Below are 27,704 nucleotides of genomic sequence, written 5' to 3'. Positions count from 1 at the left end.
TAGTCAAAGGCAGAAGGGTTGACAGGCTCTGAAGGGAAACCAGGACATTGGGCTATCAAAGCAGAGGGATAGTGGGCCAGATATAGAAGAATGCCAAATGGAACATGAGGGCTGCTGAAACAGGAAGACTGCAGACAGGAACGAGACAATGACTGAGCACGGAAACCTCTGGAGACACCAACATGAGGGATGGACAGAAAAGCTACTCAAAGAAACTAAAAAGAACAATCACAGGGGTAAAGATTGAAGATTCTGGTGTTACAGAAGTCAAATGGGGAAAACAGGATGAGGACCAAATACGTATAGCAGTAAAAGAAAAAAAAGTTACTACTGTAAGCAAAGATAACTATACACAAGGGATCCCTGGGTGGCACCGCGGTTTGGCGCCTGCCTTTGGCCCAGGGCGCGATCCTGGAGACCCGGGATCGAATCCCATGTCGGGCTCCGGGTGCATGGAGCCTGCTTCTCCCTCTGCCTGTGTTTCTGCCTCTCTCTCTCTCCTCTGTGACTATCATGAATAAATAAATAAAATCTTAAAAAAAAAAAAAAAAAAAGGTAACTATACACATCAGCAGACTTCAAACAAATACTGAGGACATTCAACTGGCTACTCAAATATTAGCCATGAAAACTTGGTTTAATATACATTTACATAGTAATACCTGAAAAATCACAATTACCTCTCCTTACCGGTATATGAGGTTCAGCTATGTCCTTCTGAAAATATTTGGGATGTAAATTAATAATAAACTTTGCTGCGTTCTCTCCAGACTTCTTTGCCAGTAAAAACAAACGCTATATAAAGAAAAGGATTTAGATATAAACTGACTCAAAAGATCAGAATTACACCCTCAGCAAGTATTATCCACCCCCTCAAAAAGAATGCAATATTACATAGAAACCCAATTAGAAGCTAAATTACACACCACCGCATGTGCACCTCTGCTACTGAGTGTGACATTTTTGGTCATACACAGCTTGTGGTATACAAAACCAGTGCACTGAAACCGAGTGGACTGCTTCAGTGTGAAAGAGCCCTAAGAATTAAATCCCAAATCTTTTCCACAGCCTCGCTCTAAAACTATGAAAAAAGTAGCAAAGGATTCAGAGTCTAAAGAGTTATCTCTAACAGTTAACAGCATCTGTTAACTTTTCAAAAGTTTTTACACCTAAGTAAAATTCTATATCCATCCATGCTTGTACCCAAACAACCAAGATAAAACATAATACTAGAAAAGCTACATGATAACACTCACAGATTCCATAGAGGATGCTGGTATGAGGTAAGGATCATCCTGAAATGCGTAAGGGGCAGCTGTGGGGTCCTGTGAAGACAAAGAAATCTCTTTATATTTTAATTAAGACCTTGAGTTTTGATAACTAAAAACTCTGTAAAAGAAATTTTAATTACATATGTAACACTTGCAGAAGTGTGTGTCTGTGGTGAGAGAAACACCTATACTGTACTCTCAGCTCTCTAAGACTCTGCTGTCATTACACACAACTTAAAGCAAACAAGGGCTCAAACCCCTATTACTGACTCTTAAGATATGAGGGTGCTACCAGGAACTACTGCTTATTTAAATGAAAGATTATCTAATTAACCAGTCTGGGCACCAGTGTCCTGAACTAGGGTTTCCTTCAAAGCCTGGCCACTACCCATCCAAGAGTCCCTCCTCCAAATGGAGGATCCTACTGTGCCCTCTTGGAAGGAGCAAACAGTAGCAGCTTCTCCTGCGTCCTGATGTTGGAGGTTTGATACATTTTTTCACATTGTTCTAGAGAACTCTGAGCAAAATCAACTCTTCAGTACCACTCACTGAAAAGTGTCCCCAAATTACTTTCTCTATTCCTCTACTCTCTCCCTTGGAACCTCCTTTCCTGGGCCTTCTGGGACCATTGTTCCATAGGAAAAACGCACCCTATATCCAGAATCTCTCCTATCCCCTTGGTGCCCTGTCTGACTTGGACTCTCCAAGGGATCGTTTCCCTGCAGCTCTCAAGGGGTAGCTGCTCATACCGAAGGCCTGGAGGTAGGATTTTTTTTGGGTCTCAGCCTCCTGCTGCCCTTTCAAAACCTCTTTCCCTTCACACTCATTGGAGACTCATTTTATCTGGTTATACCACTTCACTAAGATGCAGCAGTCATGTAATGATAAACCAGAGGTAGCAGTTCTAGGTTAGCTGCCTTGGACTACCTGCTCCCTGATTACACTTGAACTAGTGCCTGGCTCTGATCCTCTGTACCACCCTTGTTAGATACCTGTTTAGGGCCTCTTCCATTCCACTTACCTATCATCAGATGCAACCAATGCTAGTTCCTTATCTTCCCCTACCAACTCCACTGTCCCTATCGCAACTGCCACAGCCATAATTCAGTGTCTTCCTTATTTTTTACAAAGCACTTCCTATGTGCCAGGCACTCATTATTCTAGTTACCAGGGAGACAACAGAATTATCCCCTCCCTATAAAGCTTGCAGTCTAGTAGGGGGGAAAAAACCTCCAGAAAGTAAAAATAAACAATACACAATGAATTAAAAAGATGTAACTGCTATGCAGCAAAATGAAGTAGAAAAAGGGACAAGAAAGTGTCAAAGAGATCTATGACCCAAATGGGGTAGTCAGGGAAGGCCTCACTGAAAAAGTGATACTGAAGCAAAGATTCAAGCAGATGAGGGAGTAAATAATGTTGAGTATCTCAGGGGAAGCAGTCCAGGCAGAAGAACAGCAAACATTAGAGCCCTGAAGCAGAGGTCTACCTGCGGGGAAACAGAATTAGGCAGGAGGCTCGGGTAGGGCACCCAGAAGGTTGACAAGAGATGCCGTCAGAGAGGTAACGTGGGAGTGGGGAGATCATCGGAGGGCCTTAGGAGCTCTCACCTACTTTTTATCCCAATTATGACAAATGAGAAGCCACTCGAGTTCTGAGCAAAAGTGTGATGTGATCCAACATTTTATTAGGATCACTTGGGCTGCTGAAATGCGAGCTGTCTGTGGGGAGCTAGGGCAGTGAAGAGACAGGGCCTGCTGTGTTTAATCCAGGGTAGTAAGAGATAATGGTGACTTAGATGACTACAGTGATCATGTTGTGATGACAAGAGTGCAGAGTCTGATACTGTGCAGAGTTATCAGGCCTGAGACTGCTATCCTTAGAAAGGCCTACTTGCAAGGCTGCCCTGGAAAATCTGGTTTTGGGAGGGTTCCCACCATCCCCAGTACCAATGAGAATGGCTCATTGTGTCGAGACTGTCTGTACAGTGTGGTTTATGGTGAACTTCTGCCTTCCTTCTGAAAGTCTGGAATATTGGTATGTGCCAGGTACAGGGTGCCTTCATGGCTAGACACCAAAAAAAAAACCTCTGGGCCGAGTCTCCAAAGAGCTTTCACGGCAGATACTACACATGTGTGTCAACTCCGCTGGAGGAATCAGGCATATCCTGTGTGACTCCACTGGGAAAAGACTCTTTAGAAACTTGTACCTGGTTTCTTCTGGATTTCACCCTATGTGCCTTTTCCCTTGTCCAACTTTGCTTTGTGTCCTTTTCCTATATTAAATAGTAGCTGTAGGACTATATGTTGAGTACTGGGAGTTGTCCTAGCAAATCACTGCACCTCAGAGTGGTCTTGGGATTCCATGCACATCTATCTTGAAGGAAGAAACAAAGGATTTACTAATATGCAGCAAGAGAGAAAAAACGAATCACAGATAACTCCTTAGGTTTTGATTTGAGCAACTAGAACAACAGAGGTGCCACTGAGGAGATAGCGAGGTTTGGGTTTGGACATGGTAGTTTTAACATCTTTACTCTAAAGTTCCAACGTTTCCCATCTCCACATGGCTGTCTTTTCTAAAATCTGATTTTCATAACACTGCTTAAAATTCTTCGGAGGACCTGAGTCCCCAGCATTGTGTTTAATCATCTTGCCTCATATTTCTCATTTCTCCACCCACCAAATCCTTGATTCCTACCATACCAACTACTCATTCTATGCCTTTGTACCTTTGCTCATGGTGCTGCCTCTAACGGGAATGCTCCTTCCCATCATAGTATCCTTGCCGCTCACGTTCCTAGAAGGAATCCAATTATCAGCTCCTCTGGGAAGTCCTTTCCCAGCCTGGGTTATGTACCCTCTTCCCAGTGCTCCTCCATGTTCCCTCTCTAGGAACTGTGCAAGGATTGTCTTTACATCCAGCACAGTGCCTGGTAAGCATCAGAAGGGTAGAATATGCAGTTACTGAACGAATAAATTACTATACCTTGCGTCTTAAAGGCCCAAACCCAGACAAATCAGACAAATGCACACATAAATCTACAACTTCTCTGACTCGAATGCCATTCTCATTAAAAAACAAAAAACAAAAACAACCTGAGAAAGTCTCAGAGGGCCATTACTCTAGTTTACATTTCAGATGCCTAGTTAGAGGTAAGTAAACTGCTGAAGATCTCAATGTATTACTAGCATGGAGATGCAGTATTTTAAAAACCCCTTCTGAGAAACTGCTAGGATATACCAGGGCATATTTGACCCAATACTCCTTAAGTTTATTTTATTATTATTATTATTTTTTACTCCTTAAGTTTAACATCTACAATAGAAAACAGTTCTGGAAATCTGTGATAATGGCCTTAAAGAAGATTAGTATCCACACAGACATTGTGGCAGTTAACGTCTTAATTATTTTAGACATTATCCTTGTAGTTGAAATTAAAAATACAGCTTTCAGGTAGCCTGGGTGGCTCAGCGGTTTAGCGCCACCTTCAGCCCTGGGTGTGATCCTGGAGTCCCTGGATGGAGTCCCACATCAAGTTCCCTACATGGAGCCTGCTTCTCCCTCTGCATACCTGTCTGCCTCTCTCTCTCTGTGTCTCTAATGAATAAATAAATCTTAAAAAAAAAAAAAAAAAAAAGAAATAGCTTTCACATGATGAAAAATACAATCAGCCAGAAGTTCCCTTTTCCAGGGCACTTGGCTGGCTCAGTTGGTACAGCATGTGACTCTTAATCTTGGGGTTGTGAGTTTGAGCCCCATGTTGGATGTAAAGATTACTTAACTTAAGAAAAAAAGAAAAAGTTCCATTTCTGAGGCATTTACTAAGGTTTCAGTTTATCTGTTAGATTACAAACTCCGTTCTTAAATTGTCAAGACAGCAAGTTATTGACAAATATTTCACTAAAATAGTTGTAATAATAATTAATTCCCATTTTATAGATAAACATACAGAAGCATCCAGAGATAAAGTAACTTTTTGATGCAAGTCACAAAGCTAGTTACTCAGATATGAAACAAAACACTGGCTCCAGGACCCACATTCTAAATCACTGTATTATTTACAGCATGGCAGATACACTATCTCTCAAAGTTGGTCTACACATCACCTGCATTACAGTATTGGATCTAAACCATCCTCCAGGGCCATGCATTTCAACAAGCTCTTCAGGGGATTAAGTTTAAAGATTACGGATTTAAGATAAAAACACGGAGTTTGGAGATAAAAGACATAGGGCTAAAACAAGGAGTTAACTTCCTAACTAGCCTAAAGCCAGTTTCTTTAAAAACTTTCTCCATTTGTCTCATGAATGGACTGGATTACATTATTTCTAAGAAACTGGCAAGATCTGCAACAAAAACCTGAAATTCTGGGGATCCCTGGGTGGCTCAGCAGGTTAGCGCCTGCCTTTGGCCCAGGGCATGGTCCTGGAGTCCCTGGATCAAGTCCCACATCGGGCTCCCTGCGTGAAGCCTGCTTCTCCCTCTGCCTGTGTCTCTGCCTCTCTCTGTGTGTGTCTGTCTCTCATGAATGAATAAATGAAATCTTAAAAAAAAAAAACCTGAAATTCCTACTTACCCTACTCACTGTGGATGCAAGTGCTTGAAGAACAGCCACTTTATCCCTAAGAACAAGAATCATACGTTAACCCATGTAAGGGATTTCTCGTTCCAATTTTTAGTAGATGTGCTGCCGAAGAGGGCATAGGGATTTTTTTATACCCACAAAATGAACAAGTGATTCTACTCTCAGTATGGATCAGCCAATAAAAAAAGTTTAGCTCTTAACTAAAGCCAGTTCTTATTTCTCAAGATCACTAGAACAACAAGAAGCTAGAAAATGAGCAAACAGTCCCATTCTTTCCTAAAGGTGGGTCGTATATGTTCCTACTATACTTTGCCCATCCTCTCTGGCATGGTCCCTCATACTACCTCCAAAGGCCTAGCAATTTCCATTCCTATCTTATAAAGATGTCTGTGTCTATCCTGAATCTTAACTTGCCCTATCCATTTTCCTATGCATTCTTTTTTTTAAGATTTTTAGATAATCTCTATACTCAGTGTGGGGCTTAAACAGACACCCCATTTTCCTATGCATTCCTTATTGCACTTTCTGGGCTCTTCTGTTATGTGAAGTGGCGGCTTTTTTTGTTTAAAGCAGTGACTCTTAACTCAGCTATATAGAATAAATCCTCGGCTGCACTCCGGACTTTCTGAATCAAATCCTCCAAGTTCCACGGATAACTGTCACATACTTTCTTACTGAATTCCCAGATGATTCTGATGAACTCTTCTCATTTAGACCTCTCAACTATATAGCCTTTATAAAAATTCCAGGCCAGCTGGCCACTATGCTATGGGTAGAGACTTGAACTGCTGGAAAAGGAGATTTCACTGAATAGAGAAATCAAGATAATTTGGTTCCAAATAGTTTTATTCTTGCTACATTTTATGTGTTTCATTTCCAAAAGAGAAGTAAACTTAATAAACCAAAAGTATTTTTCTAAACAAATTTTAACAGAACACTCAACATCTCAAAAAGAAGAACATACACGGGATTTTATATTACATCATGACTGAATAATTTCCTGATGTGTATAAAACCCATGGTGTTTTCTATCCACTTTTAAAGTCACATTTATGTAATTTAATCAGGACAAAGAAATCCTCATCTCTGGACATTTTCTCACTAAAGCTTATATTAGCATATAAGTCTTATCAAGTGAACATATCTTCTTAACCTACTGAACTGACAAAAAAATTATGACATTCACATTACTTGCTAGTTCTTTATTTTAAAAATCAGTATCAATGGATATATTATCCCTAAAAAATAAACTAGAATATTACAGATTATGGTGTCATCTGGTGACCCTCCTTCCCCCCTAACTGTGAGTTTGGTATTTAATTCTCTACACCAATGTGGGGCTCAAACTTACAACCGAGATTGAGAATTGCATGCTCTACTGAGTCAGCCAGGCACCACAAGTTTGTTTTTTGTATTTCCAGAACTTTTAACATACTTTCACACACACACACACAAACACAGCCATAAAAAAACACATACTGCCATTCTATTCATCTGCTTACATAAGTTTGATTGTATTACCCATGTTACTACATATAAATCTAATAAGTTTCTTTAAATGATAACCACTTATTATCGACTTATTTACCTATGGGCACTCAGACTGTTTCAATTTGTTAGTATTTCCAAGTGGTAAAAAACATTCTCATTCATGTCTCTTTGGATTTATGCTAGTGTTCCTCCAGAATGGCTAACCAACAAGGTATACACATTTTATTTTTATTTTTAAAGATTTTATTTATTCATGAGAGACACAGAGAGACAGAGATATAGGCAGAAAGAGAAGCAGGCTTCCCATAGGGAGCCTGATGCAGAACTCCATCCTGGGACCACGCCCTGAGCCAAAGGCAGATGCTCAACCACTGAGCCATCCAGGTGCCCCAGTATACACATTTTAAATTAAGATTCTGCAAACTTTCCCCTAAAGTATTATTCCAATTGACTGCTCTATCAACAAATGTTATTTGAGGCGTCCATTTCTCCACACCTTCTCTGTACCAATCTAGTAAGTTTTTTTTTTTTTTTTTTTTTAATGTGGGGCTTGAACTCCGGACCCTGAGATTAATAGTCAGATGCTTATCCAACTGAGCCACTCAGGTGCCCCTCTATCAAGTTTTAGATCTCCTTCTTTTAGGAACCCAGTTACCTATGCATTGATTATAACTAGATTTCCTATCACCCCTAACATTACTACATAGATTCACGCTTTCACAACACTGCCTTTAATATATTACATTCATTTATGAAAACTCACAAGGAACCTGTGTAATTTGCTAACATCTTCTTTGGCACCTGAGTGATCTAGGAAATCACATCCTTCAATGGTGATACATGTTTAAAATAAGGCAACAGGAATTTTAGCCCTAATGGCTTCTGCCAGGTCTAAAAGCCTCAATTCCAGAGTATAGAAATTATCACTTTCTCTATAAAGAAATGAATAGTGTCACAGGGACTCTGTTGTATGTTACACTAGTGTAGCATAAAGTAGACACAGATGGGGCACCTGGGTGGCTCAGTTAAGCATTTGCCTTCAGCTCAGGCCATGATCCCAACGTCCTGGGATCAAGACCCACATCGGGCTCTCTGTTCAGCTGAGAGCTTGCTTCTCCCTCTTCCTCTGCCTGCCTATGACCTCTGCTTGTGTTCTGTCAAATAAATAAATAAAACCTTAAAAAAAAAAAAAAAAAAAAGTAGCCACAATGTTAACAAATGAGGCCAAGCTCCAAAAGATTTTGAATTTCATGTGATTTTCTCATGGCCATGAACATCTTTTGGCCTTTTTCAAGCATTAAAAAAAAAAAAAATGTAAAAACCATTCTTGGCTCCTGGGCTATAAATAAGCAGGCCTCAGTTTAATGGCCAGTGCTCTGTATCAGCTATCTTATTTCCCTATTCTAAGAGAACATTTCTCACAGAACTGCCTGCTTGGCCTCTTCCTACCAGCAGATATTTCATGGTGATGTGCCACTCTACCTTACTGTTCCTTTATCTGGTCTCATACTTTAGGGTTCACAAGAATTACCTACAGAGAAATACATTTTAAACAAAATTCCTAGGTGATTCTGATGCTAATAAAATAATCTTACTCATTTAAGGCACAGGTCATTTTCCACATTTTCAATAAAACTCCCTTGATTTGTGTAATACAACCATTACTGACTATATCATATCCTCTATGCTTCTAGCTGTGTGTATAAGATTTGTACACATGTAAGTATAAGAAGTAAAATATAAAATAAAATATGCACATGACTCAAGTATATCATAAGCCACTTGACCACAACCTCCAGATATTCCATTTTCCCTGTAGTACCTTCCTCAGGGACAGATGCACAGTGGGTTGGTAAAGTGCTTTGGACATGAATGCCATTCATAGATACAAATCAGTTCTCTCAAACTATATGTATACAGCTGACCCTTGAACAAGGGGTTCCAAACAGCCCCCAGTCCTCTGCACAGTCAAAAATCCATGTATAACTTTTTTTAAGATTTGAGAGAGAGAGAAATTATGCACACACACACATACAAAGGCAGGCAGAAGCACAGGCAGAGGGAGAAAAAAGAAGCAGGCTCCCTGTCAAGCAGAAAGCCCAACTCGACTCGGGACCTGATCCCAAGACCCTGAGAGCATGACCTGAGCCAAGGACAGCTGCCTAATTGAGCCACTCAGGCACCCCTCTGTATACAACTTTTTAACTCTTCCCAAATTCAATAGCCTACTGTTGACTAAAGCCTTTCTGATAACCTACAAAATATGCATTAATCAATTGTTCCTCTTAAGCGTTACACACTGTATTCTTAAAGTAAAAAAAAAATTTTTTTTAAGAATACATTCATAATACTCTACTGTGTTCATGGAAAAACATAATGGATCCAAGCAGTTCAAGTCTGTTATTCAAGGGTCAACTGTAATTTATGCAAAAAAAGGTTAAACCCCAAAACCTTAAAATAGTGATCTTCTGAGAACTGTGTGGAAGACACTGTTCAAATGCTCCTTTAATCCTCTGAGGCTGGTGCTGTCATTGTCCACATTTTACTACGGAATAGACCAAGAAGCTTGGCTCTAATTAGAGTAATTGTTGGCAATTTTATTTTCTTCTTGTTTTTAGCATACTCCCCCACAATAATTAATTCTGTAATTTAAAATTTTTCTTTTCTAAAATAACCTAGTCTTTGGGTCCTACTTAGAGAAGACCTGGCTTTTTGAGGGTCTTCAAAATCAGTACTATAAGAATTCTAGAGAGAAGTTTCACTTCTCACATATTCAACAACTCCTAAATAAGACAATTTATTCAAGGATGTATCTAGTGAGCTAAAAAGAAGCTAAACTCTGTCCACACTGTTTTGTTTTACTTTATTAAAGACTGTAAGGATAATACTTATGTCTGGTCTTCCAACCTTGTAAGAATATTCTTTAAAAAAAAAAAAATCCTTCTAATAAGGATGTTCATAATTAACCATTATCATTTAACTACTTATCCAAACTTAATTCAGATCTTTTAACCCTATGTAAATCTCATGCCCTATTCACTCACTACTCTCCACCCTCTTTATGTTTTCAACTCCCAAGTTTTTCTCCCATAAGCTGTTCTGTTCCGTGAAATGCTCTCTACTGCTCTTCATGTCTTCGGCTCCTTACCTACAAATGTTTTGCACCCAACCACTTGCTGAATGAACACTGAATACTCACCAAGTTTTCTTTCTTGGAATGACCACTTCTTCAATCCCTTAATTTGAAAAATAAAACAAAAGTAAATCAGTTTCCCAATACTACCACTACTACAAGTAAGTGAAATGTATTAACACAAAAATGAAATTGTTTCAATATATTTTTATATACCTGTTATATTAGTTCCTTCAACCTTTGGGAGGGTTGCACTTCCAGAATAAAATCTGCAAAAAATAAAAGTCCTAAAATAATACTCATTAATGAAGTTCCCACCTCATCTCCACCTATGTGCATTTTGAACCCTAATTTTCCAATTGTCATGGATCAAAATGACTGAATAATTCATGTCAATATACACTGAGAAGACATGGCCTGAAGAGAAAGTTCAAAACCATTACAAAATAGATAGAAGATATGGACACAATATGGTCAACATTTTTTTTTTTAAGATTTTATTTATTTATTCATGAGAGACACAGACAGAGAGAGGCAGAGACACAGGCAGAGGGAGAAGCAGGCTCCATGTCGGGAGCCCAATGAGGGACTCGATCCTCAGACTCCAGGATCACGGCCTTGGCCGAAGGCAGACGCTTAACTGCTGAGCCACCCAAGTGTCCCCGGTCAATATTTTTAAATCAGGCAATCTCATTAAATAAAATCAGGGAAAAAATTTCAATAGCATGTGAACCACTGAAGCAGCTGATTTGAAATGATACTTTCAACCTTGGTAATCTAAAATATTGAGGTCAAGAGGGGCAATTTAATGAGCTCCTCATTCCATATGAATAACATCCTAATGATAAGACTAACCCACTTATAACAATTACGATGAATTAAGCTAAGATAACCATAGCCTTTTATCCCACTTCATTCAACAATCAGGAATTTGCCAAATATATACGTCCAAGTAATTTAAACTTGAAATTGCTGACCTTATTTTTCATCCAAAATACAGACCCACTGACCCATGACTGAATTTTTAAATGTTTTGATCGTACTAAGGAACACAGTAAAAATATCAGTCACGTACACTATTATCTTGTGCATTTCCTTCCTACACGGCATTAGTACCATTCCTAAAATCACCAAAATGTAATTAGAAAAAAATGTACTTCCTTTACTGGTATCTGGTCTCAAATATCATTTTTAAAACAGTATTTCTCTCCTAAGTATCAACCTGAGAGGGATCCACTGTTTCAAATTATGCTATCTGTTTCTCCCAACATTAGGACCACTGTAGTCTTGTGGGTGAAAGCAGAGGAAGAGATACTGCTGTCAGGCAAAGGAAATGAGTAGAAAAATGTCAACAGCGGCACTACCAGGAAAAAGACTGGGATAGACAGCAGCGTTAAGGCTGGAGCATTTCCTCCATTTTTTTGAGGACTTGAGTGAAGGGATTGCACACTAAATGTATACAATAAGTCATACAGTTTACTTACTCCTCACCATTTTTTGTTTGTTTGTTTGGATGATTACTAGCTCCAGTCTACAAAAGAGAAAACCTATTATCCAATTAAAGAAACGTGACAATCAACAGCAACCCAAAGGCTATGCTCCAAACTTTTAGACTTCCTTGTTTTTATGAAGACCTGGATACTTTCTTTGGCTAACCATCCCCACAACATCCAGCACGCAGTGGCCCTCATAAAATGCCTTTAATTTGGGAAATCTTCCGAGTTCCCCCTGCTTGGTGAAAATGAGTAAGGGCACCTATTTTTCTTTTTTAAGATTTTATTTATTTATTCATGAGAGAGAAAGAGAGGCAGAGACACAGGCAGAGGGAGCTATTTTTCTATTTTTAAAACTTGAGACGGGGTTGCTAATAGCCACATCCACTAAAACGCAAGCTCCACGAGAGCAGGATCCTAATCCTGCTGACAGTTCTTAACTCTAGGATAAGCAAGCCACCCAATAAACAACTCCCTAACCGAAGAACCTCAAGCCCTTATTTCCAGGACTCCAGCACCGCGTGCGGGGATAAGCACGCGGTCGCGGAATTGCGCGTGCGCATCTGCCTCCATCGTACCTAGTTCCCCAGCTCCCAGAGAAAAGCGGACACATTGGAGGAAGTCGGCCAGGGGCCTCTTTCTCAGGGATTCTCCAAGCATCTCGTACCTGCAGCAGGGAATCTGTCCACACGGACTTGCCCGCTGACCCCTCAGCTTCAGGCAAAGCCTGCAGCGGAACCCCAGCCAGCGACTGGTCGCTGCTGCCGCCATCTTTGGCTTCTTCGCGTAGCATCCTGGGAAAGCCTGACCTCGACCTTCAGGATTACCCAGAGGGGGCGGGGAATAGCTCGGCTATTGGCTGAGACGGAACAAGACAAAAGCAATCAAGAATTAGGTGAAAAGCTCGTGGCTTGAAAGACTTTTTTACAGAAGTTAAAGGCTCAAAAGGCCTCGTTTTCCTCTAAGAAATTTTCAGAAACTCTTATTTTAATGACATATATCCTCAGTATTTTCAAAATAAGAGGGCAAGCGAAAGTCATCAAATTACTCCCCCCCACACACACGGTGGAAGTGGTCTCGTCCACGTAAATCTCATCCCGGCGAGCTTTTCTCGCGCGCAAACGCGTTATAAATCACATGGTGGCTGCGTGCTTGAGTTTGAGTTAAGTTGCCGGTGCTGATTAGAACCTCTCTCTGGGTGTCAGAACTCGAAACCTACCTGTAAGATGTTGGGCTCAAAGAACATGCCCTGGCGGAGGCTGCAGGGCATTTCCTTCGGGATGTATTCGGCCGAGGAACTCAAGTAAGGAGTTGGTGGGAAGCATGCTGAGTCGGTCTGTTCAGGCGGCGCCGTAAACTACTGTTCCCGAAAGGTCTTGCGCTCAGTTTATCCTCTGAGTCGCTGATGGTCGGGCGCGTTGCCTCTTGGGACGCGTAGTTCCAGGAACGTCTTGAGTCGGCGTGCCCTGCCTAGGACCCTTTGGTGCCAGGTTAGAGCTTGCATTGGGGAGAAGGAGGTTCCTAGGTTGCAGCGTTAGGGTTCATCGATTTCTTTGGTAATAAACCAGCGTTTGTGGCGTTGTAACGTCCCTGATGTAGTTAAACACGTATTTAGTCAAAATGGTTATCCTTCAAGACTCTGAAAGCGACAACTTTTTGCTAGGACCCTCTATATTCTCTGCCTACTTACTAAATCAAGGAGACTCTCCTAAGTCCTCATTTTGATCATCATAGCATTTGGCAGTCTTGACCGCATCCTCAGAACTTTATTCGTAGGACCTTACTGTTTTCAGGCTCTTTTACTTCTGTGGCAAAGAGAATGACATGTAACGGGTACAGGGTTTCTCTTCCTGGGGCTGAAAGTATTCTGAATAGGTTGGTGATGATTGTGCAACTCTAGATATGCTGAAAACCATGGAGTGTACACTTTAAAAGGATGAATTGTGTAGTATGTGAGCTATATCTCAACGAAGCTCTTACAAAAAAAATTTTTTTTTAAGATTTTCATTATCCATGAGAGACACAGAGAGGCAGAGACACAGGCAGAGGAAGAAGCAGGTTCCCCACAGGGAGCCTGATGTGGGACTAGATCCCAGGACCCCCGGATCACGCCCTGAGCCAAAGGCAGACTCTCAACCACTGAGCCATCCAGGAGTCCCGTGTTATAGAATTTCTAAACCCTTAATGTGAAAAATAACAAAAGGAAAATTATAAACCAGGAGAAATACTTGCCACCGTTATAATAAAAGATTAATGATCTCGTGTATGAAGAACAATTATTGAAGAACATTATTGTGTAGCACAATAATGAGGACATTAGGATTTCAACTCAAAGGACTAAACTTGAAAGAAAGATCATAATAAAAAATGAATTAACGTGACAGTGGAGTAGCGTTTTTCCACCCGAAATTTGGAAAGGCTTTTTTTTTTCTTTAAAAAAAATTTTTTTTAAAGTAGATTTCATGCCCAACATGGGGCTCGAACTCAAGACCCTGAGATCAGGAATCCCATGCTGTACTAACTGAGCCAGCCAGGAGCTCCGGAAAGATTTTCAGGTGCTTAGGTCAGTTCTGGTGAAGACCATCTATTCTTAGCCTACCTTTTCTAGAATGCAAGGTAGCAGAATATATCAGGACTTTCAAACAATTTGCACTCTTTGATTCAGGGATTCTACTCCACTGAGGAAATAATTATATTTTTAGGACATAGTTTGAAGTATTCTGTGCAAAAATCTTTATGCAGATAGGTTTTATAAGCTTACATATGAAACTATTACTTATAATAGTTTGGTTCAATGAACTATTGCACGTTCAATGAAAGATTTTACAACTCTTAAATTATGTTTGAAAAGAATTTTAGTGACATAAAAATACTAATTTAATACTAAATGAAAATGGACAAACACAGTGCTGGAAATACCAAATGATCCCAGTTATGTTTCTAAAAATACATCAAGATGTATTTACACACATATATAATATATATATTAACTGAATGTTAACAGTGGTTTCTCCTAGGTTGTGAGATTTGGATAATTGTCTTTATTTTCAAAGTTTAAAAAAGCTTAAAAAGCAAAATTGGTATGAATGTACTTTAGTAAAAGTAGTTAGGTGTCCTATGTGAGCCCCCTTTAAACCAAACATGAAATACTGTGATGAAACTTTTAGTAAAACGGGTTATACTTCTCAAAGTTTTGCGTGTTTGTATTTGACTTAAATTTACTGCTTCTGCATACAGGGGTTATTGAATTATCTTCTCTCTATTGAACTATGTGGGCCTTGGAGTTAAATGTGGTCCATATCCTGCCTCTGTCCTCCCCCATCCTGGCTGTGTTACCTGGATTAAAAATCATCTAACTATTCTGACTTTGCGTTTCCTCCTTGGAAAAATACATATTGTGATACCTCTCAGAGGGTTAAAGGCAGACTAAATGCTGCTTGTAAAGCGTTTAGTGTGTGGTAGGTACTTAACTATTTGTACACAGTCTCCATTGTATTGAGTGCAAGATTTGCACTAAATCTGTTTTTTACGTATTTTACCACTCTTAATCTGTTAAGCACATACTTTTTGAGCAGCCATTGTGTGCAGGCGCTGTGCTAAGTGTTGAGCTGTAGTGGTTAGCAAGGCATACACAGATTCTATACCCTGAAGCAGTCAGCATGGCTGAGGAAACAAACATGAAATCATCATTTACGAAGCACCAAAGAAGAAACATCCCGGAAGTTGGGTAACCTTAGTTTTCCCTTGGTCTCTTTTTTATCTCCTTAGGAAATTAAGTGTTAAGTCCATTACGAACCCTCGTTACCTGGACAGCCTGGGGAATCCATCAGCGAATGGCCTGTACGATTTAGCTTTGGGCCCTGCAGATTCCAAAGAGGTGTGCTCCACCTGCGTTCAAGACTTCAACAACTGCTCCGGCCACCTGGGCCACATTGAGCTTCCACTCACGGTGTACAACCCTCTCCTCTTTGATGTACGTTCTGCCCTGGACTGCACTGTGTGTGTGTGTGTATCTCAGGGTTGCTGGTGGGATTTGTGAGGCCATCCCTGGCCTCACAGGAGGTGTCCAAGGAAGTTAGCTCTATTTTTTTTTATTTATTTATTTTTTAACTTTTTTTATTTATTTATGATAGTCACACACAGAGAGAGAGAGAGAGAGAGACAGAGACATAGGCAGAGGGAGAAGCAGGCTCCATGCACTGGGAGCCCGACGTGGGATTTGATCCCGGGTCTCCAGGATCGTGCCCTGGGCCAAAGGTAGGCGCTAAACGCTAAACCGCTGCGCCACTCAGGGATCCCCGGAAGTTAGCTCTAGCCATGGAGTTAAAGTGCTCTCTACCATAAGATTTAAAATCTTGAGAGCCAAATCCAGGAAATTCAACTTGGGCTACAGCCCTAACTAAATGAATTTCAATTTGATTCCAGTTAAGAAAAGCCACAGCTTGGTTCTGTACATGTAGAAGGAAAAAAAGCATTCGAATTCATCCCCTATCCTTTAGGTTTCAGGGACTTCATGCCCTTTAGAAATCTGAGTAAAGCCTCCTTGACAATAGGACTTTTGGAGTTCTCCAAACCTCCATAAGGTCTTCTAGTGGATTTGTGGGCTTTTACTTGGTTGCAAGAGGAGCAAAGCCCAGAAGGCCAGACAGTGAACTAAGAATGAGGATCCTATCTAGAGTCTACTTGTGTATTTTCAGCTTTTTATGTCAGTTAACCTAGCCTCCAGGATCTGTTTTAAACTCCACAGATGACAGTGTGTGTGATTTTTGTCTGTTAATCGTATTCAGGAAACAGTTGTTTTAGTTAAATCAGTATTGAGTTAACTACTAAATATTTAAGCTTAAGTTTGGCATTTATTTAAATACTAAATATATTAAATATTAAATGCCTCATTTATTGATTTAAGGATTTTATTTTTAGTAATCTTAATCTCTATATCAAACAAGGGGCTGGAACTCATAACCCCAGATCAAGAATTGCATGCTCCACTGACTGAGCCAGCCAGGTGCTTCTTAAATATTAAATGTTGTAAGTTAAATATTTAAATACTAAAATGAGTATCTGGTACTTAGTCAAATAAAATGAAAGTAGTTCCCTATCTCAGACCCAAAGTAAATTTCAACTTGTAAAGGCTTAAAATGAAACGATAAAAAAAATAGAATAGTATTTATCTAGTTCATAGGGTCACAGAGGCTTTAAGGTATATCAGGAAGTGTTTTTTTTTTTTTCAGGTTTTTTTTTTTTTTTTTTTTTCAGGTTTTATTTATTTAGAGTGCAGGCATGGGAGCCAGGGGAGGGGCAGAGGAAGAGCAGGCTTCCTGCCTAGCACAGAACCCTGCATGGGCTCGATCGCATGACCCTGAGATCCCATTACCAGGAGATTATGACCTGAGGCGAAATCAAACATCGGACGCTTAACTGACTGAACCACCCAGGTGCCCTGGAAATGGAATTCTTCAAGGAATAAACTGGCTACATAAAAAACTTAAATACATTGAAAATTACCTTAACTATTATGTCTCTTTCTAATTTTCCTGCTTCTTTTTATTCCCTCTCTTTAGAAACTCTACCTACTGCTCCGGGGTTCCTGTTTAAACTGTCACATGCTGACCTGCCCCCGGGCTGTGATTCACCTCTTAGTCTGCCAGCTGCGAGTTCTGGAAGTGGGGGCCCTACAAGCTGTCTACGAGCTCGAGAGAATCTTGAATAGGGTACGTTGGTGGTGGTTGTCATGGCAATCAGGGGAGCCAAAGCAGGAATAGACCTGTGTTTGTATGTTATCCCTAGATTTGTCATCCTAATAGTCACCAGAATGTTTGATCTTTACATCTTACAACTAGGTACCAATAGGTAGGTGTGAAAACATGAAGCAATAAGAAAATTAAAGACATGCTAATAAAACATTGTGAAATACCATTTTACCTATCAATGAGGTTTTCTTTTTTCTGGATCTAGAAGCCAGTGGAGCCTTGTGCATTGCTTTGGATTGTTATATTTCTTTGATCTGTTTCAGTGCAGAAAATTGCTTTTCATGGTACTGACTTTTTTGAAGACTCAAAGCCATTTATCTTGTAGGACTTCTTACATTCTGGATTTGTCTGATTGTTTCCTCACTAGATTCACATTTTGGTAAGAATACAACCTACACCATGTGAAATACATTTTACTGTATCATTTCAGGAGGCACTTGATGCCAAGTTGTTATGTTATTGGTAAGGCTGAATTTGTTACTTGGATAAGGTGGAGACCACCAAATCTATCATAGAGACATTTTTCTTTTTGCGATACAAAATTCCTTCAGGTTTTCTGGTGTTGTTATTAAGTATCTTATGTAAAACCCATTTTCTATTTGTAAATTGAAATATAACTCATTTTTGTGTATTGATTTTTGTATGAAAGAACCCAGCAAAAGTATATCATTAATTTTTTTTATATCATTAATTCTAATGCTTTACCTATAGATTGTTTTCAACACAATCTTACTATCTGTGAATAATGGCAGTTTTGTTTCTTTCCAGCTATGTTTTGTTTCTTTTTCTTACCTTATTTTGGTGGCTAGGATCTACATTACTGTGTTGAAGAGGTAGCAAGCATCCTTGTCTTATTTCTTGCCACAAGGGGAACTTTCACCTTTCCTTTCGACTTCCCATTCCTCAATAATTTAGTTTTAAAAACATTAGGTCAGCAGAGCACATAGGATTTTACATAGAGGTGTGGCCTTAGGTGAGTTGTCAGAGCCCAAACAAGGTAGGAAAAGCATGCAAGAGGAGAACATCCCTGTATGTGTGGGCAGCCCAACATGGAATGTCAGAGCTCACATAGGGTGAGGAAGATATTCATTTAGGGATATGAGCTCAGCATAGGGTGTGAGTGCCCGAGTCAAGTGAGAAAGTACTCATGCTAGATGGCTCAGTGAGGTATGTGGGTTCCCAAATGGGATGAGGAGTGGTTCCACAAGGAGGGTTGCCTAGAAAGGAGTGTGACCCCAAGTTGAGTGGGAGGGATCCATGCGTGGGAGGGGTGGCAGCAGTGTGATGGGAGAGGGGTTGCAGACAGGGAGGGGGATTGATCCAATAAGTACATATTTTAAGGATAAGGCAGGCCAGATCTCACACTATTAGAGAACGGAGTTAGAAATACATGAAAAAGAAAAGACCTAGAGTTAATCCTATGGCTTTGGGCTGGAGTCAGAAATTTGGTCTAGTGTATAGTGTGTGTGTGTGTATATGCATGTGCACATATAAGCACATGTGATTCCAGAGACTAGAGCCAAAAAATTAACCCAAAGCCAAATTTGTCTGAGAGAGCAAGAAGAATCTTAAAACCTTACTGAGAGTAAATTATGGTTTTCTACATACTTGTTTCAGATTTGTTGGTGTAAAATTATTCATGATACTTAATACTACCTTAAAAGATTTATTTTGTGGGATCCCTGGGTGGCTCAGCGGTTTAGCACCTACCTTTGGCCCGGGGCGCGATCCTGGAGTCCCGGGACCGAGTCCCTCGCCCGACGTGGAGCCTGCTTCTCCCTCCTCCTGTGTCTGCCTCTCTCTCTCTCTATGTCTATCATGAATAAATAAATAAATCTTTAAAAAAAATTATTTTGTAAAATTCATACACAGAAGTGCCTTAATAACATAGTCTAACAAATAGTTACAACGTAACCATCACCCATATAGTCACCTTCGTTGTCAAGAGATTGTCCAAAACCCCAGAAACCCTGTCTCTTTCCCGTCCTCATGTTTATTTTTGACCAGTGTTTTTGGGGTTTTTTAAATCATTGTACTTAGAAAGTTCTTGTTAGGACTAATTGGAGGCCTGGGATAATATTGCCTTCCTTCAGAGAGGATTCCTATTTTTTCTGCCATGTGCATGGTGACCTTGGATCATTGTAGGCCTGGTTCAAAGCTGAGGGCTCCCTAGACTGCCCAGCCATTTGGAATCCAGGCTGCAGTCTGTCAGGCCCAGTCTGGTTCCTAAGAGTGTAACCCTTTGTGTTCCCAGCTTCCTGTGTTTGTGGGTTGGGAGAGTAGAGTTCTGTCCTGGAACTGACTCTAGACCCTGATTTCTGTCCTCTTTATCATTTGAGGTCTTCAAAATGAAAAGTTCAAAATGAATCAGTTGGAAAATGCACCCAAGGTCAGGACTGCTGTGTTGTGCAGCTCCAGGGAACATCATGGAAGTTGGTCAGTGCCTCCTGCAGGGGGACGTAACTGCACCTCAGGTCACTCCGGAGCTATGCTATGCCTCAGCCCTGTATCAGAGCCAACACAGCCCTCGTGCCATTTGACCTCCTAGCTGCTTGGCTACTCTTCAGTCTGCCTATTCCTCACTGTCCTGTCAGCTCTTCAGAGCTTTAAATATTTTTTAGTATTGTATCCTATCTTAGTTCTTTTTAGTGTTAGGTTTGGTCCGAATAAAGTAGCTCACCATTGTTGGAAACAAGATATTTGGTTTTGTTTTTTGTTTTTTAACAGTGGTGTTGCCTCACTTCTCTTGAACTAAACTCTCCCACCCTGGGAGGGACTGGCCCATATGATGCTGCCAATCATACGCTTGCTTTACTTTGGTAGTATGGTTTTTCTCTTTGTTTTTCAGTTTCTGGAAGAAAATGCTGATCCTACTGCCTTCAAAATTCAGGAAGAGTTAGAACAATATACAGCCAAAATAGTACAGAATAATCTGTTGGGACCCCATGGTGCACATGTGAGTTATCTTGTATCTCTCTTTTCCTGTACCACTTGGTTTTTAGTGCAGTTATCACGGATCCCTGTACGCTGTCATTTCTGTATACCCTTCGGCTTCCCTAAGGCAAACCTGGCTTTGAATCCCAGTTCTACCTCTTAGAGGCCTGTGACATCACAAGTTACATGCTGTCCCTGAGTCTCTGTGTCCTCTTCTTTAATGGGGGCCTACAGGACTGATGAGAGGAATAGAGGAAATTAAGTGGTGCAGGTACAGCGTCCAGCAAGGTTGAGGTATACTGTCTCACTTTGAGATTGGTATCTGGGTCCTTTTCCTCTGTTTCTCTCCAATGCTGTAAACCATTGCTACCTCCTTAGCTTCCCCACCCTCACAGCACCTGTGTATTTGTCCAGTGGATGAACGAATAGCATAGCTAATCAACCTGTACTAATCTTTCAAGTACTAATCTTAAAATTGAATTCACCTTATGCTCAAGTTTCATACCCAAGATTCTGAGTTAATGGGTCTGGCGGTAGAGTCCGATGGAAGTTACAGAAGCTCCCAGGAATGTTTCATTTGCAGCCAGGCTCAGACCCATTTGAGTAGCTTCACTGTGGATGTGCCTTTCTTAGGACCCTGAAGGCCATCCAAGGGAGATAGCAGGGAGGACATACTAGCTGCATATGGAAAGATTTGTTTTACATTAACTAACATTTATTGATTGAGGACTTACTGTATTCCAAGCGCCCCCTCCCACTGCACTCATGAGCTCTTAGTAACACCTTGGTGAGGTAGTTCCTCTTATTCCCATGTTTAAGCTTAAAGAAGTCACTTAGTAATTGGCAGAATTTGGCTATATTAGGGTTCTGTGAAGAATGTTTAAGGAAGAGGAGAGCTCCTTTGTGTTTTGTTTTGTTTTTAAAGGTAAAAACTATAAAATGGAACATGTACAAGGGTTCTTCAAATGGTCCTGCAAGGTTCTTTGCTTTTTCTCAACAGGTGAAAAATGTTTGTGATAGCAGGAGCAAGCTCATTGCTTACTTCTGGAAGGCACATATGACTGCCAAGCGGTGTCCCCACTGCAAGTGAGTATCAGGCCCTTGCCTTTCCCTTTCCCCAGAAGCCGCTGTCCAGTCACTCATGGCTGTTACTCAATATCTTGTGGAAGTTTTTTTGTCCTCAGTCACAATTGTTCTCATATGTAGAACTGGGCGGTCAGTTGTCCGAAAGGAGCACAATAGCAAGCTGACAGTCACATATCCAGCCATGGTGCACAAGAAGGCTGACCAGAAGGACACAGAGCCTCTAGGTAAGCAGGTTGGGCCCCGGGTGGTCCCTGGCCACATTTCACATATGTGGCCAACAGATATGTCTTGAACCTTGGGAATACCTGGTCGTTAATCACCTTTCTCACCTCTGTGTTTGTGGTGGGCCAGCAGTGGGGCAGGGTCCAAGCCTCTGATGGTCAGAGGGGGACCCTGTTTGAGTGTGTGGCCCTGGCCTCTCACGTAGAACTGATGAGCTGAGCTACCTTATGAGAGTGCTAGTGGGCTGAATGAGATACATCGTGCCTCAGGCAGTAATTTTTCTGGAAGATTTTTGAGGAATAAATTAAGAATCTACTTGGCATATACCTAGAACCATTTTATTATCAGATGAGTGTGGATTTATTTTGAGGTAAAGTATAAAATGGTAGGTGAGTTTTAAAGGAAAACACTGAGCATTCAGAGAACATCAGCACCTCCCACAGGCTGCTCTTGGCTGTCCACTCAGATTCCTGAAGTCAGTTCTGCTCTGCCACTGGGGTACTGGGGAAAAAATTTGATAGACTTAGTATTTCTACTTTCAAATTTATTATTTAAAATTTTTTTATTTTATCATAGTTGACACACAACGTTACATTAGTTTCAGGGGTACCACATGGTGCTTTGATACGTTTATACATTATGCTCTGCTCACCACAAGTATAGCTCCCATCTGTCACAATACAACCCTATTATGATATCATTGACCATATTCCCTATGCTATGCCTTTTATTCCTGTGACTTACTCATTCCTTACCTGGAAGCCTATATCTCCTTCACCCATTTTTCTCAACTCCCCCTTCCTTCTCCTCTGGCAACCATCAGTTCTCTGTATCCATAGTTTTGATTGCACTTTTTGTTTATTCATGTCTTTTTTGGGTTCCGCTTATGAATGGCATCATATGGTATTTGTCTTTTTCAGTCTGACTTATTTCACTTAGCATAATAATCTCTGGGTCCATCCATGTTGTTGCAAATGACTCAATCTCATCCTTTTTATGGCTGCATGATATTCTATCATATATATATATGATATATTTCTATATCTATCATATATATTTCTCACATCTTATCCTTTTTTTTTTTTTAAGATTTTATTTATTTATTCATGAGAGACACAGAGAGAGAGAGAGAGAGGCAGAGACACAGGCAGAGGGAGAAGCAGGCTCCATGCAGGGAGCCTGATGTGGGACTCGATCCCAGGACTCCAGGATCATGCCCTGGGCCGAAGGCAGGCCACCCAGGGATCCCCTTTCTATTCATCTGTTGGTGGACACTTGTTGCTTTCCTATCTTGGCTATTATAAATAATGATGTAATCATAGGAGTGTGTATATCTTTTCAAGTTAGTGTTTCTATTTCCTTTGGCTAAATACCCAGTAGTAGAATTATTAGGTCATATGGTATTTTTATTAATTTCTTAAGGAACTTCCATGCTGTTTACCACAGTGACTACAATCATTTATATCCCCACGAACAATGTACAAAGGTTTTTTTCCTTTACATCCTTGCCAACACTTGTTATTTCTTGTCTTTTTTATTTTAGCCATTCTGACAGGCATAAAGTGATATCATTGTGGTTTTAATGTGCATTTCCTTGATGTGTGATGTTGAGTATCTTTTCATGTGACTGTTGGCCATCTGTATGTCTTGTGCTTTTTTATTTTTGTAGTTATACAATTGTTTAAACAATTTTTTTTCTTTTTGAAGTGAAAGTTAAGTAAGATATTCCATTTTAAATACTGACACCGGTGCCTGACACGTATAGTACATACATGGTGCAGTCAGTGTGCTAGCATGGAAATATAACTTTTCCATATTATATAACTGTGACTGACCCCTCACTCTGTTGTTTATTCTGAGTAGCTTAGGGAAGGTCATTGGAGTTTTGTTTCCAACTCTGTATACTGGCAATAACAAAACTTCTTGCCCAGAGTTGAGATTTCATGAGTGAAGGTCTTTAGTGTATTGTTACTAAACCTTATTCAAGAGCTTGAAAATATGGAATAGACAGGGAAATAAGTTCTGTTCCTAACAAAGCATAATCTATTACATTGAGGACCTTGACAAAGCCTGGAGTAAATAACTTAATCTATTTGGGTGCCATAACAAAAATATCATGGAGTGGGTGACATCTAAATGACAAACATTTATTTTTCACAGTTCTTGAGGCTAGGACTTTGGTGCTGACAAATTTGGTGTCTGGTGAGGCTCTGCTTCCTCATTGACAGTTGTCTTCTCCCTATAGCCTCATGTGGCAGAAAGGGACAAGGGAACTTTCTGGAGTCTTTTTACTTTTTTTTTTTTAGAGATTTTTTTTTTTTTAATTTATTCATGGGGCGGGGGGGCAGAGACATAGGCAGAGGGAGAAGCAGGTTCCATGCAGGGAGCCCAATGTGGGACTTGATCCCATAACTCCAGGATCACTCCCTGAGCTGAAGGCAGATGCGCTTAACTGCTGAGCCACCCAGGAGTTCCTGGGAGTCTTTTCATAAGGACACCAGTCCTGATCATAAGAGTTCTGGTCTCATGACCAAATCACCTCCCAAAGACCCCATCTCTAATAGCATCACGTGGTGGGTAGGATTTTAACACATGAAACTGGAGGGAACACAGACTTTCAGACCTTTTATTTTAGACTAATTCTAGGATAATGGAAGAGTTGCAGAGGTAGTACAGAGAGTTCCCATGTACTCTTTATTCAGTGTTTCCTAATGTAATATTTCATTACCCTAGTGAACTTGTCCAAACTAAGAAATTAACTTACCCTGCTGCTATTAACTGAACTACAGACTTTATTTGAATTTCCCCAGTTTTTCCAGTGATGTCCTTTTTATGTTCCAGGATCTAATCGTGGATAACGCATTGCATTTAGAAAGCCTATTTAATTTTAATTATTAACAGTTAACCACAAAGGTGGATTTTTCTACACTTACCTATAAATAGCCCCTAAAACAATTTTTCAGGTTGAGAATTGCTATTCTGGCCCCTAGTGCACCTTAGAAAATGTTCACAGATTGAGAACAAAGATGGTCAGAATTCTAAAAGATAAACCATTTCTTTGGGGCAAATGTCTAGCAGTTAAGTAGCCTTCCAGTGCCTTTGCCAAATGCATTCTTCTAAAATCTTTCACTGCAGCTATGAGAGTATGATAGTGCCACCCAAAATTCTGTGGATTTGGAACAAGATGACTGTAGTCTTCAGCGGTTCCAGGATTGGGATTTTAGTATTTAGCAAACATTTATTTGTTGGGCACTCAACCTCATGCCAACAATCATGCTTGTGGCTGAGTACAGAACCAAGGTGGAGACCATGTGGCCTCTGCTGTCAGAAGAGGCTGCAGGTGACAAAAGTCAGTAACTTCAGGGAGCAGGTGACATGGGAGTAGATGAGTGTTCTGAACAAGGGCTGGCCATGTTCCTGGCCAAAGGGAGCCAAGCAGTGAGGCCTGTGCCTCTATGGTTGCTACATACTAGTGATCCCACGAGGAACACCATAAGTTTGTGAAATTCTCTGTGTGCTCCAGAGTGCCCTCAAGCCCCACAATGCACATTAGCATTTTAAAATTAGGAGTGTGGGTGGCTGAGTTGGTTAAGCATCTGCTTTCAGCACAGGTCATGATTCTGGAGTCTTGGGATTGAGTCCCACATCGGGCTTCCTGCTCAGCAGGGAGTCTGCTTCTCCCTCACCTCTACCCCTCCCATCTGCTTATGGTTTTTCTCTCAAATAAGTAAATACAATCTTGAAAAAGAAACAAAATGAGGATCCTTATAGCCAAGACACTCTCCACTGTGATCCAGTCTTCCCCAAGTTGTGTGACCTCCCAACTGACCCCTTTGTCATGTAGCAGCTCTTAAAGCTGAAATGAAACCCACATTAGGGATGTTCTGAAACCCCATCTAGGGAGAATTCATTTTTGTAGGTTGTACAACTGTCTTGTTAAGGATGGTGTAGCCCATGGGAGGAAGTGGCTTCCTACAAGTTTCTCCTGACTTTAAAATCCTGTGATCAAACAACTCGAGTCTGCCTTCATTGTGATGAAACTGCAGTGGGGCACTTCATGTATGGGGAGCTACTGGGATGGGAGCTGGGGAGGATTGCTAGATTCAACTGATCTTCCTCAGCCCTTCAAACCTGTTTTAGTAGGAGAGGAAGTCCAAATAGTCATTTTCAGAAATGCCCACAAATTGTTGTTTAGCTTAATGGAATCTGTTTTCCCACTGAATATACATAGCTTTCTGATGCTGTGGTTATTCCTGAAGGTCAACGCCTCTTTTCATTGCATACCCATACTTCCTTCGGTTGTATTAACTGATTGAAATGTTTTGCTTTTATAGGAATCAAAATTTTAAATGTGTATACTCCTTGACCTAGCAATTCCACTTTTATGACCAAGAATTAGACATACCCAGACCACAGCACACCACATAGTATTGTTTAAATAGTTTAAAATAGGAAGTGACTTAAGTGCCAATCAATAATAGACTAAATTGTGGTACATCTATTAATTATTATCCAAGTTTCATACTTCTTTCTAAAATCTTGTGGTGACAAATCCTCTACAGATGGTAAAGAAACTTAATTAAAGAAACAGAGATGCAATTTGAAGCTGGATTTTAGAAGTGTAGAAAAAGGCAAGAGTGGGTGGGGTCTGGGGCACCTGGGTTGGTTGGTTAAGCATCTGCCTTGAGCTCAGGTCATGATCTCAGGGTCCTGGGATCGAGCCCCATATTGTGCTCCCTGCCCAGAGAGGAGTCTACTTCTCTCTCTTCTCCCCCACACCACCGTGCTCACTCTCTTTCTCAGATAAAAGAGTGAGGTCTGTAAGGATAGGTTATTGTAGGTTGTTGTGAATATGTATTTTTGAGCCAATGACTTTATTATCTGCTGTGTGCCAAACACTGTCAGATGTTAGGAACACAGACAAGACAGAGTTTCTGTGGTAAATACATAACATGGGAACATTGAGTAATACCTGATTTCAGTGAGTTTATCCCAGAAGTTAGTTAATTTTGAAACTACAGAATCACATTCTTTTCTTCGTTAATCATCTAAGTGCCTAGAGCACCTGGTGCAGGGTTGCCTGAGTAGCAAACCCAAGTTTGATTTTCTGACTTAGTCTCGGTGTAGCTGATAGTGCAGTGCGCCACAGTGCTCTTGCTTAATCTGAGAAACCAAAATTAATCTCCTCCTCACATCCCTGCATGATACTTATAAAAGGAAACTGAATATACTTTTACCCATAAAAATGTTCATACTCCTTTATCTCTAATTCTTCTTTTGTGTATCTTTCTGATAAAATAAAGTGTACTATTTTAGTGTATAATTAAAGTTGTTTTAATACAATAATAAACACTTCATGTGCATGAAGTTTGTTTTTTGTTTCGTCATAGTGTAACTTAGAAAATTGGGATCCACCCTGATGTCCGTATACTATAAAAGTATGGTTTAGGTCACTAGGAAACATTCTTTCAGTGGACTATCATGCAGTCGTTAAAAATGTTATGTGGCAACATGAAGAAATGCTCACTAAATGAGCAACGCACTGTACAGAATAAATCCACACTTAAGATTACAGTTATCTCAGGGGCACCTAGGTGGCTCAGTTGGTTAAGCATCTGACTCTTGGTTTTGGTTTGGGTGGTGATCTCTGGGTTGTGAGATCGAGCCCCTCATTGGGCTCCACACTCTGCAGAGAGTCTATTTGGGATTCTTTCTCTTTCCCTCTCCTCCTCCCCA

The 27,704-nt window shown here is 40.5% G+C and overlaps 2 protein-coding genes across 8 annotated transcripts in view; one reads left to right on the top strand and one right to left on the bottom strand.

Annotated features, from left to right (window-relative positions):
* Positions 1-12,799, bottom strand: part of PTCD3 (pentatricopeptide repeat domain 3) — a 29,991-nt gene extending 17,192 nt beyond the window's left edge. The window contains exons 1-6 of one of the 6 annotated variants that reach the window (XM_072770105.1): positions 12,644-12,799; positions 10,700-10,752; positions 10,550-10,586; positions 5,851-5,896; positions 1,257-1,325; positions 691-795 (exon numbers count right to left, since the gene is read on the bottom strand). In XM_072770105.1, coding sequence (XP_072626206.1) covers positions 691-795; positions 1,257-1,325; positions 5,851-5,896; positions 10,550-10,586; positions 10,700-10,752; positions 12,644-12,747 — 414 coding nt within the window. In that variant the 5' untranslated portion in view covers positions 12,748-12,799. Of the gene's footprint in view, positions 1-690; positions 796-1,256; positions 1,326-2,292; positions 2,401-4,002; positions 4,071-5,850; positions 5,897-10,549; positions 10,587-10,699; positions 10,771-12,554 lie in introns of those variants that run through there. The other 5 variants (XM_072770103.1, XM_072770104.1, XM_072770107.1 and 2 more) reach the window with 5 other exon arrangements.
* A 287-nt stretch (positions 12,800-13,086) lies between these two features.
* POLR1A (RNA polymerase I subunit A) overlaps positions 13,087-27,704 on the top strand; it is a 69,756-nt gene continuing 55,138 nt past the window's right edge. The window contains exons 1-6 of one of the 2 annotated variants that reach the window (XM_072770079.1): positions 13,087-13,279; positions 15,745-15,949; positions 17,538-17,687; positions 20,575-20,682; positions 21,661-21,746; positions 21,867-21,970. In XM_072770079.1, coding sequence (XP_072626180.1) covers positions 13,203-13,279; positions 15,745-15,949; positions 17,538-17,687; positions 20,575-20,682; positions 21,661-21,746; positions 21,867-21,970 — 730 coding nt within the window. In that variant the 5' untranslated portion in view covers positions 13,087-13,202. Of the gene's footprint in view, positions 13,280-15,744; positions 15,950-16,155; positions 16,234-17,537; positions 17,688-20,574; positions 20,683-21,660; positions 21,747-21,866; positions 21,971-27,704 lie in introns of those variants that run through there. The other variant, XM_072770080.1, reaches the window with a different exon arrangement.

This window comes from Canis lupus, chromosome 12, assembly GCF_048164855.1.
Source record: "Canis lupus baileyi chromosome 12, mCanLup2.hap1, whole genome shotgun sequence".
Lineage (NCBI taxonomy): Eukaryota > Metazoa > Chordata > Mammalia > Carnivora > Canidae > Canis > Canis lupus.
This window is presented reverse-complemented; position numbering and strand designations above follow the sequence as displayed.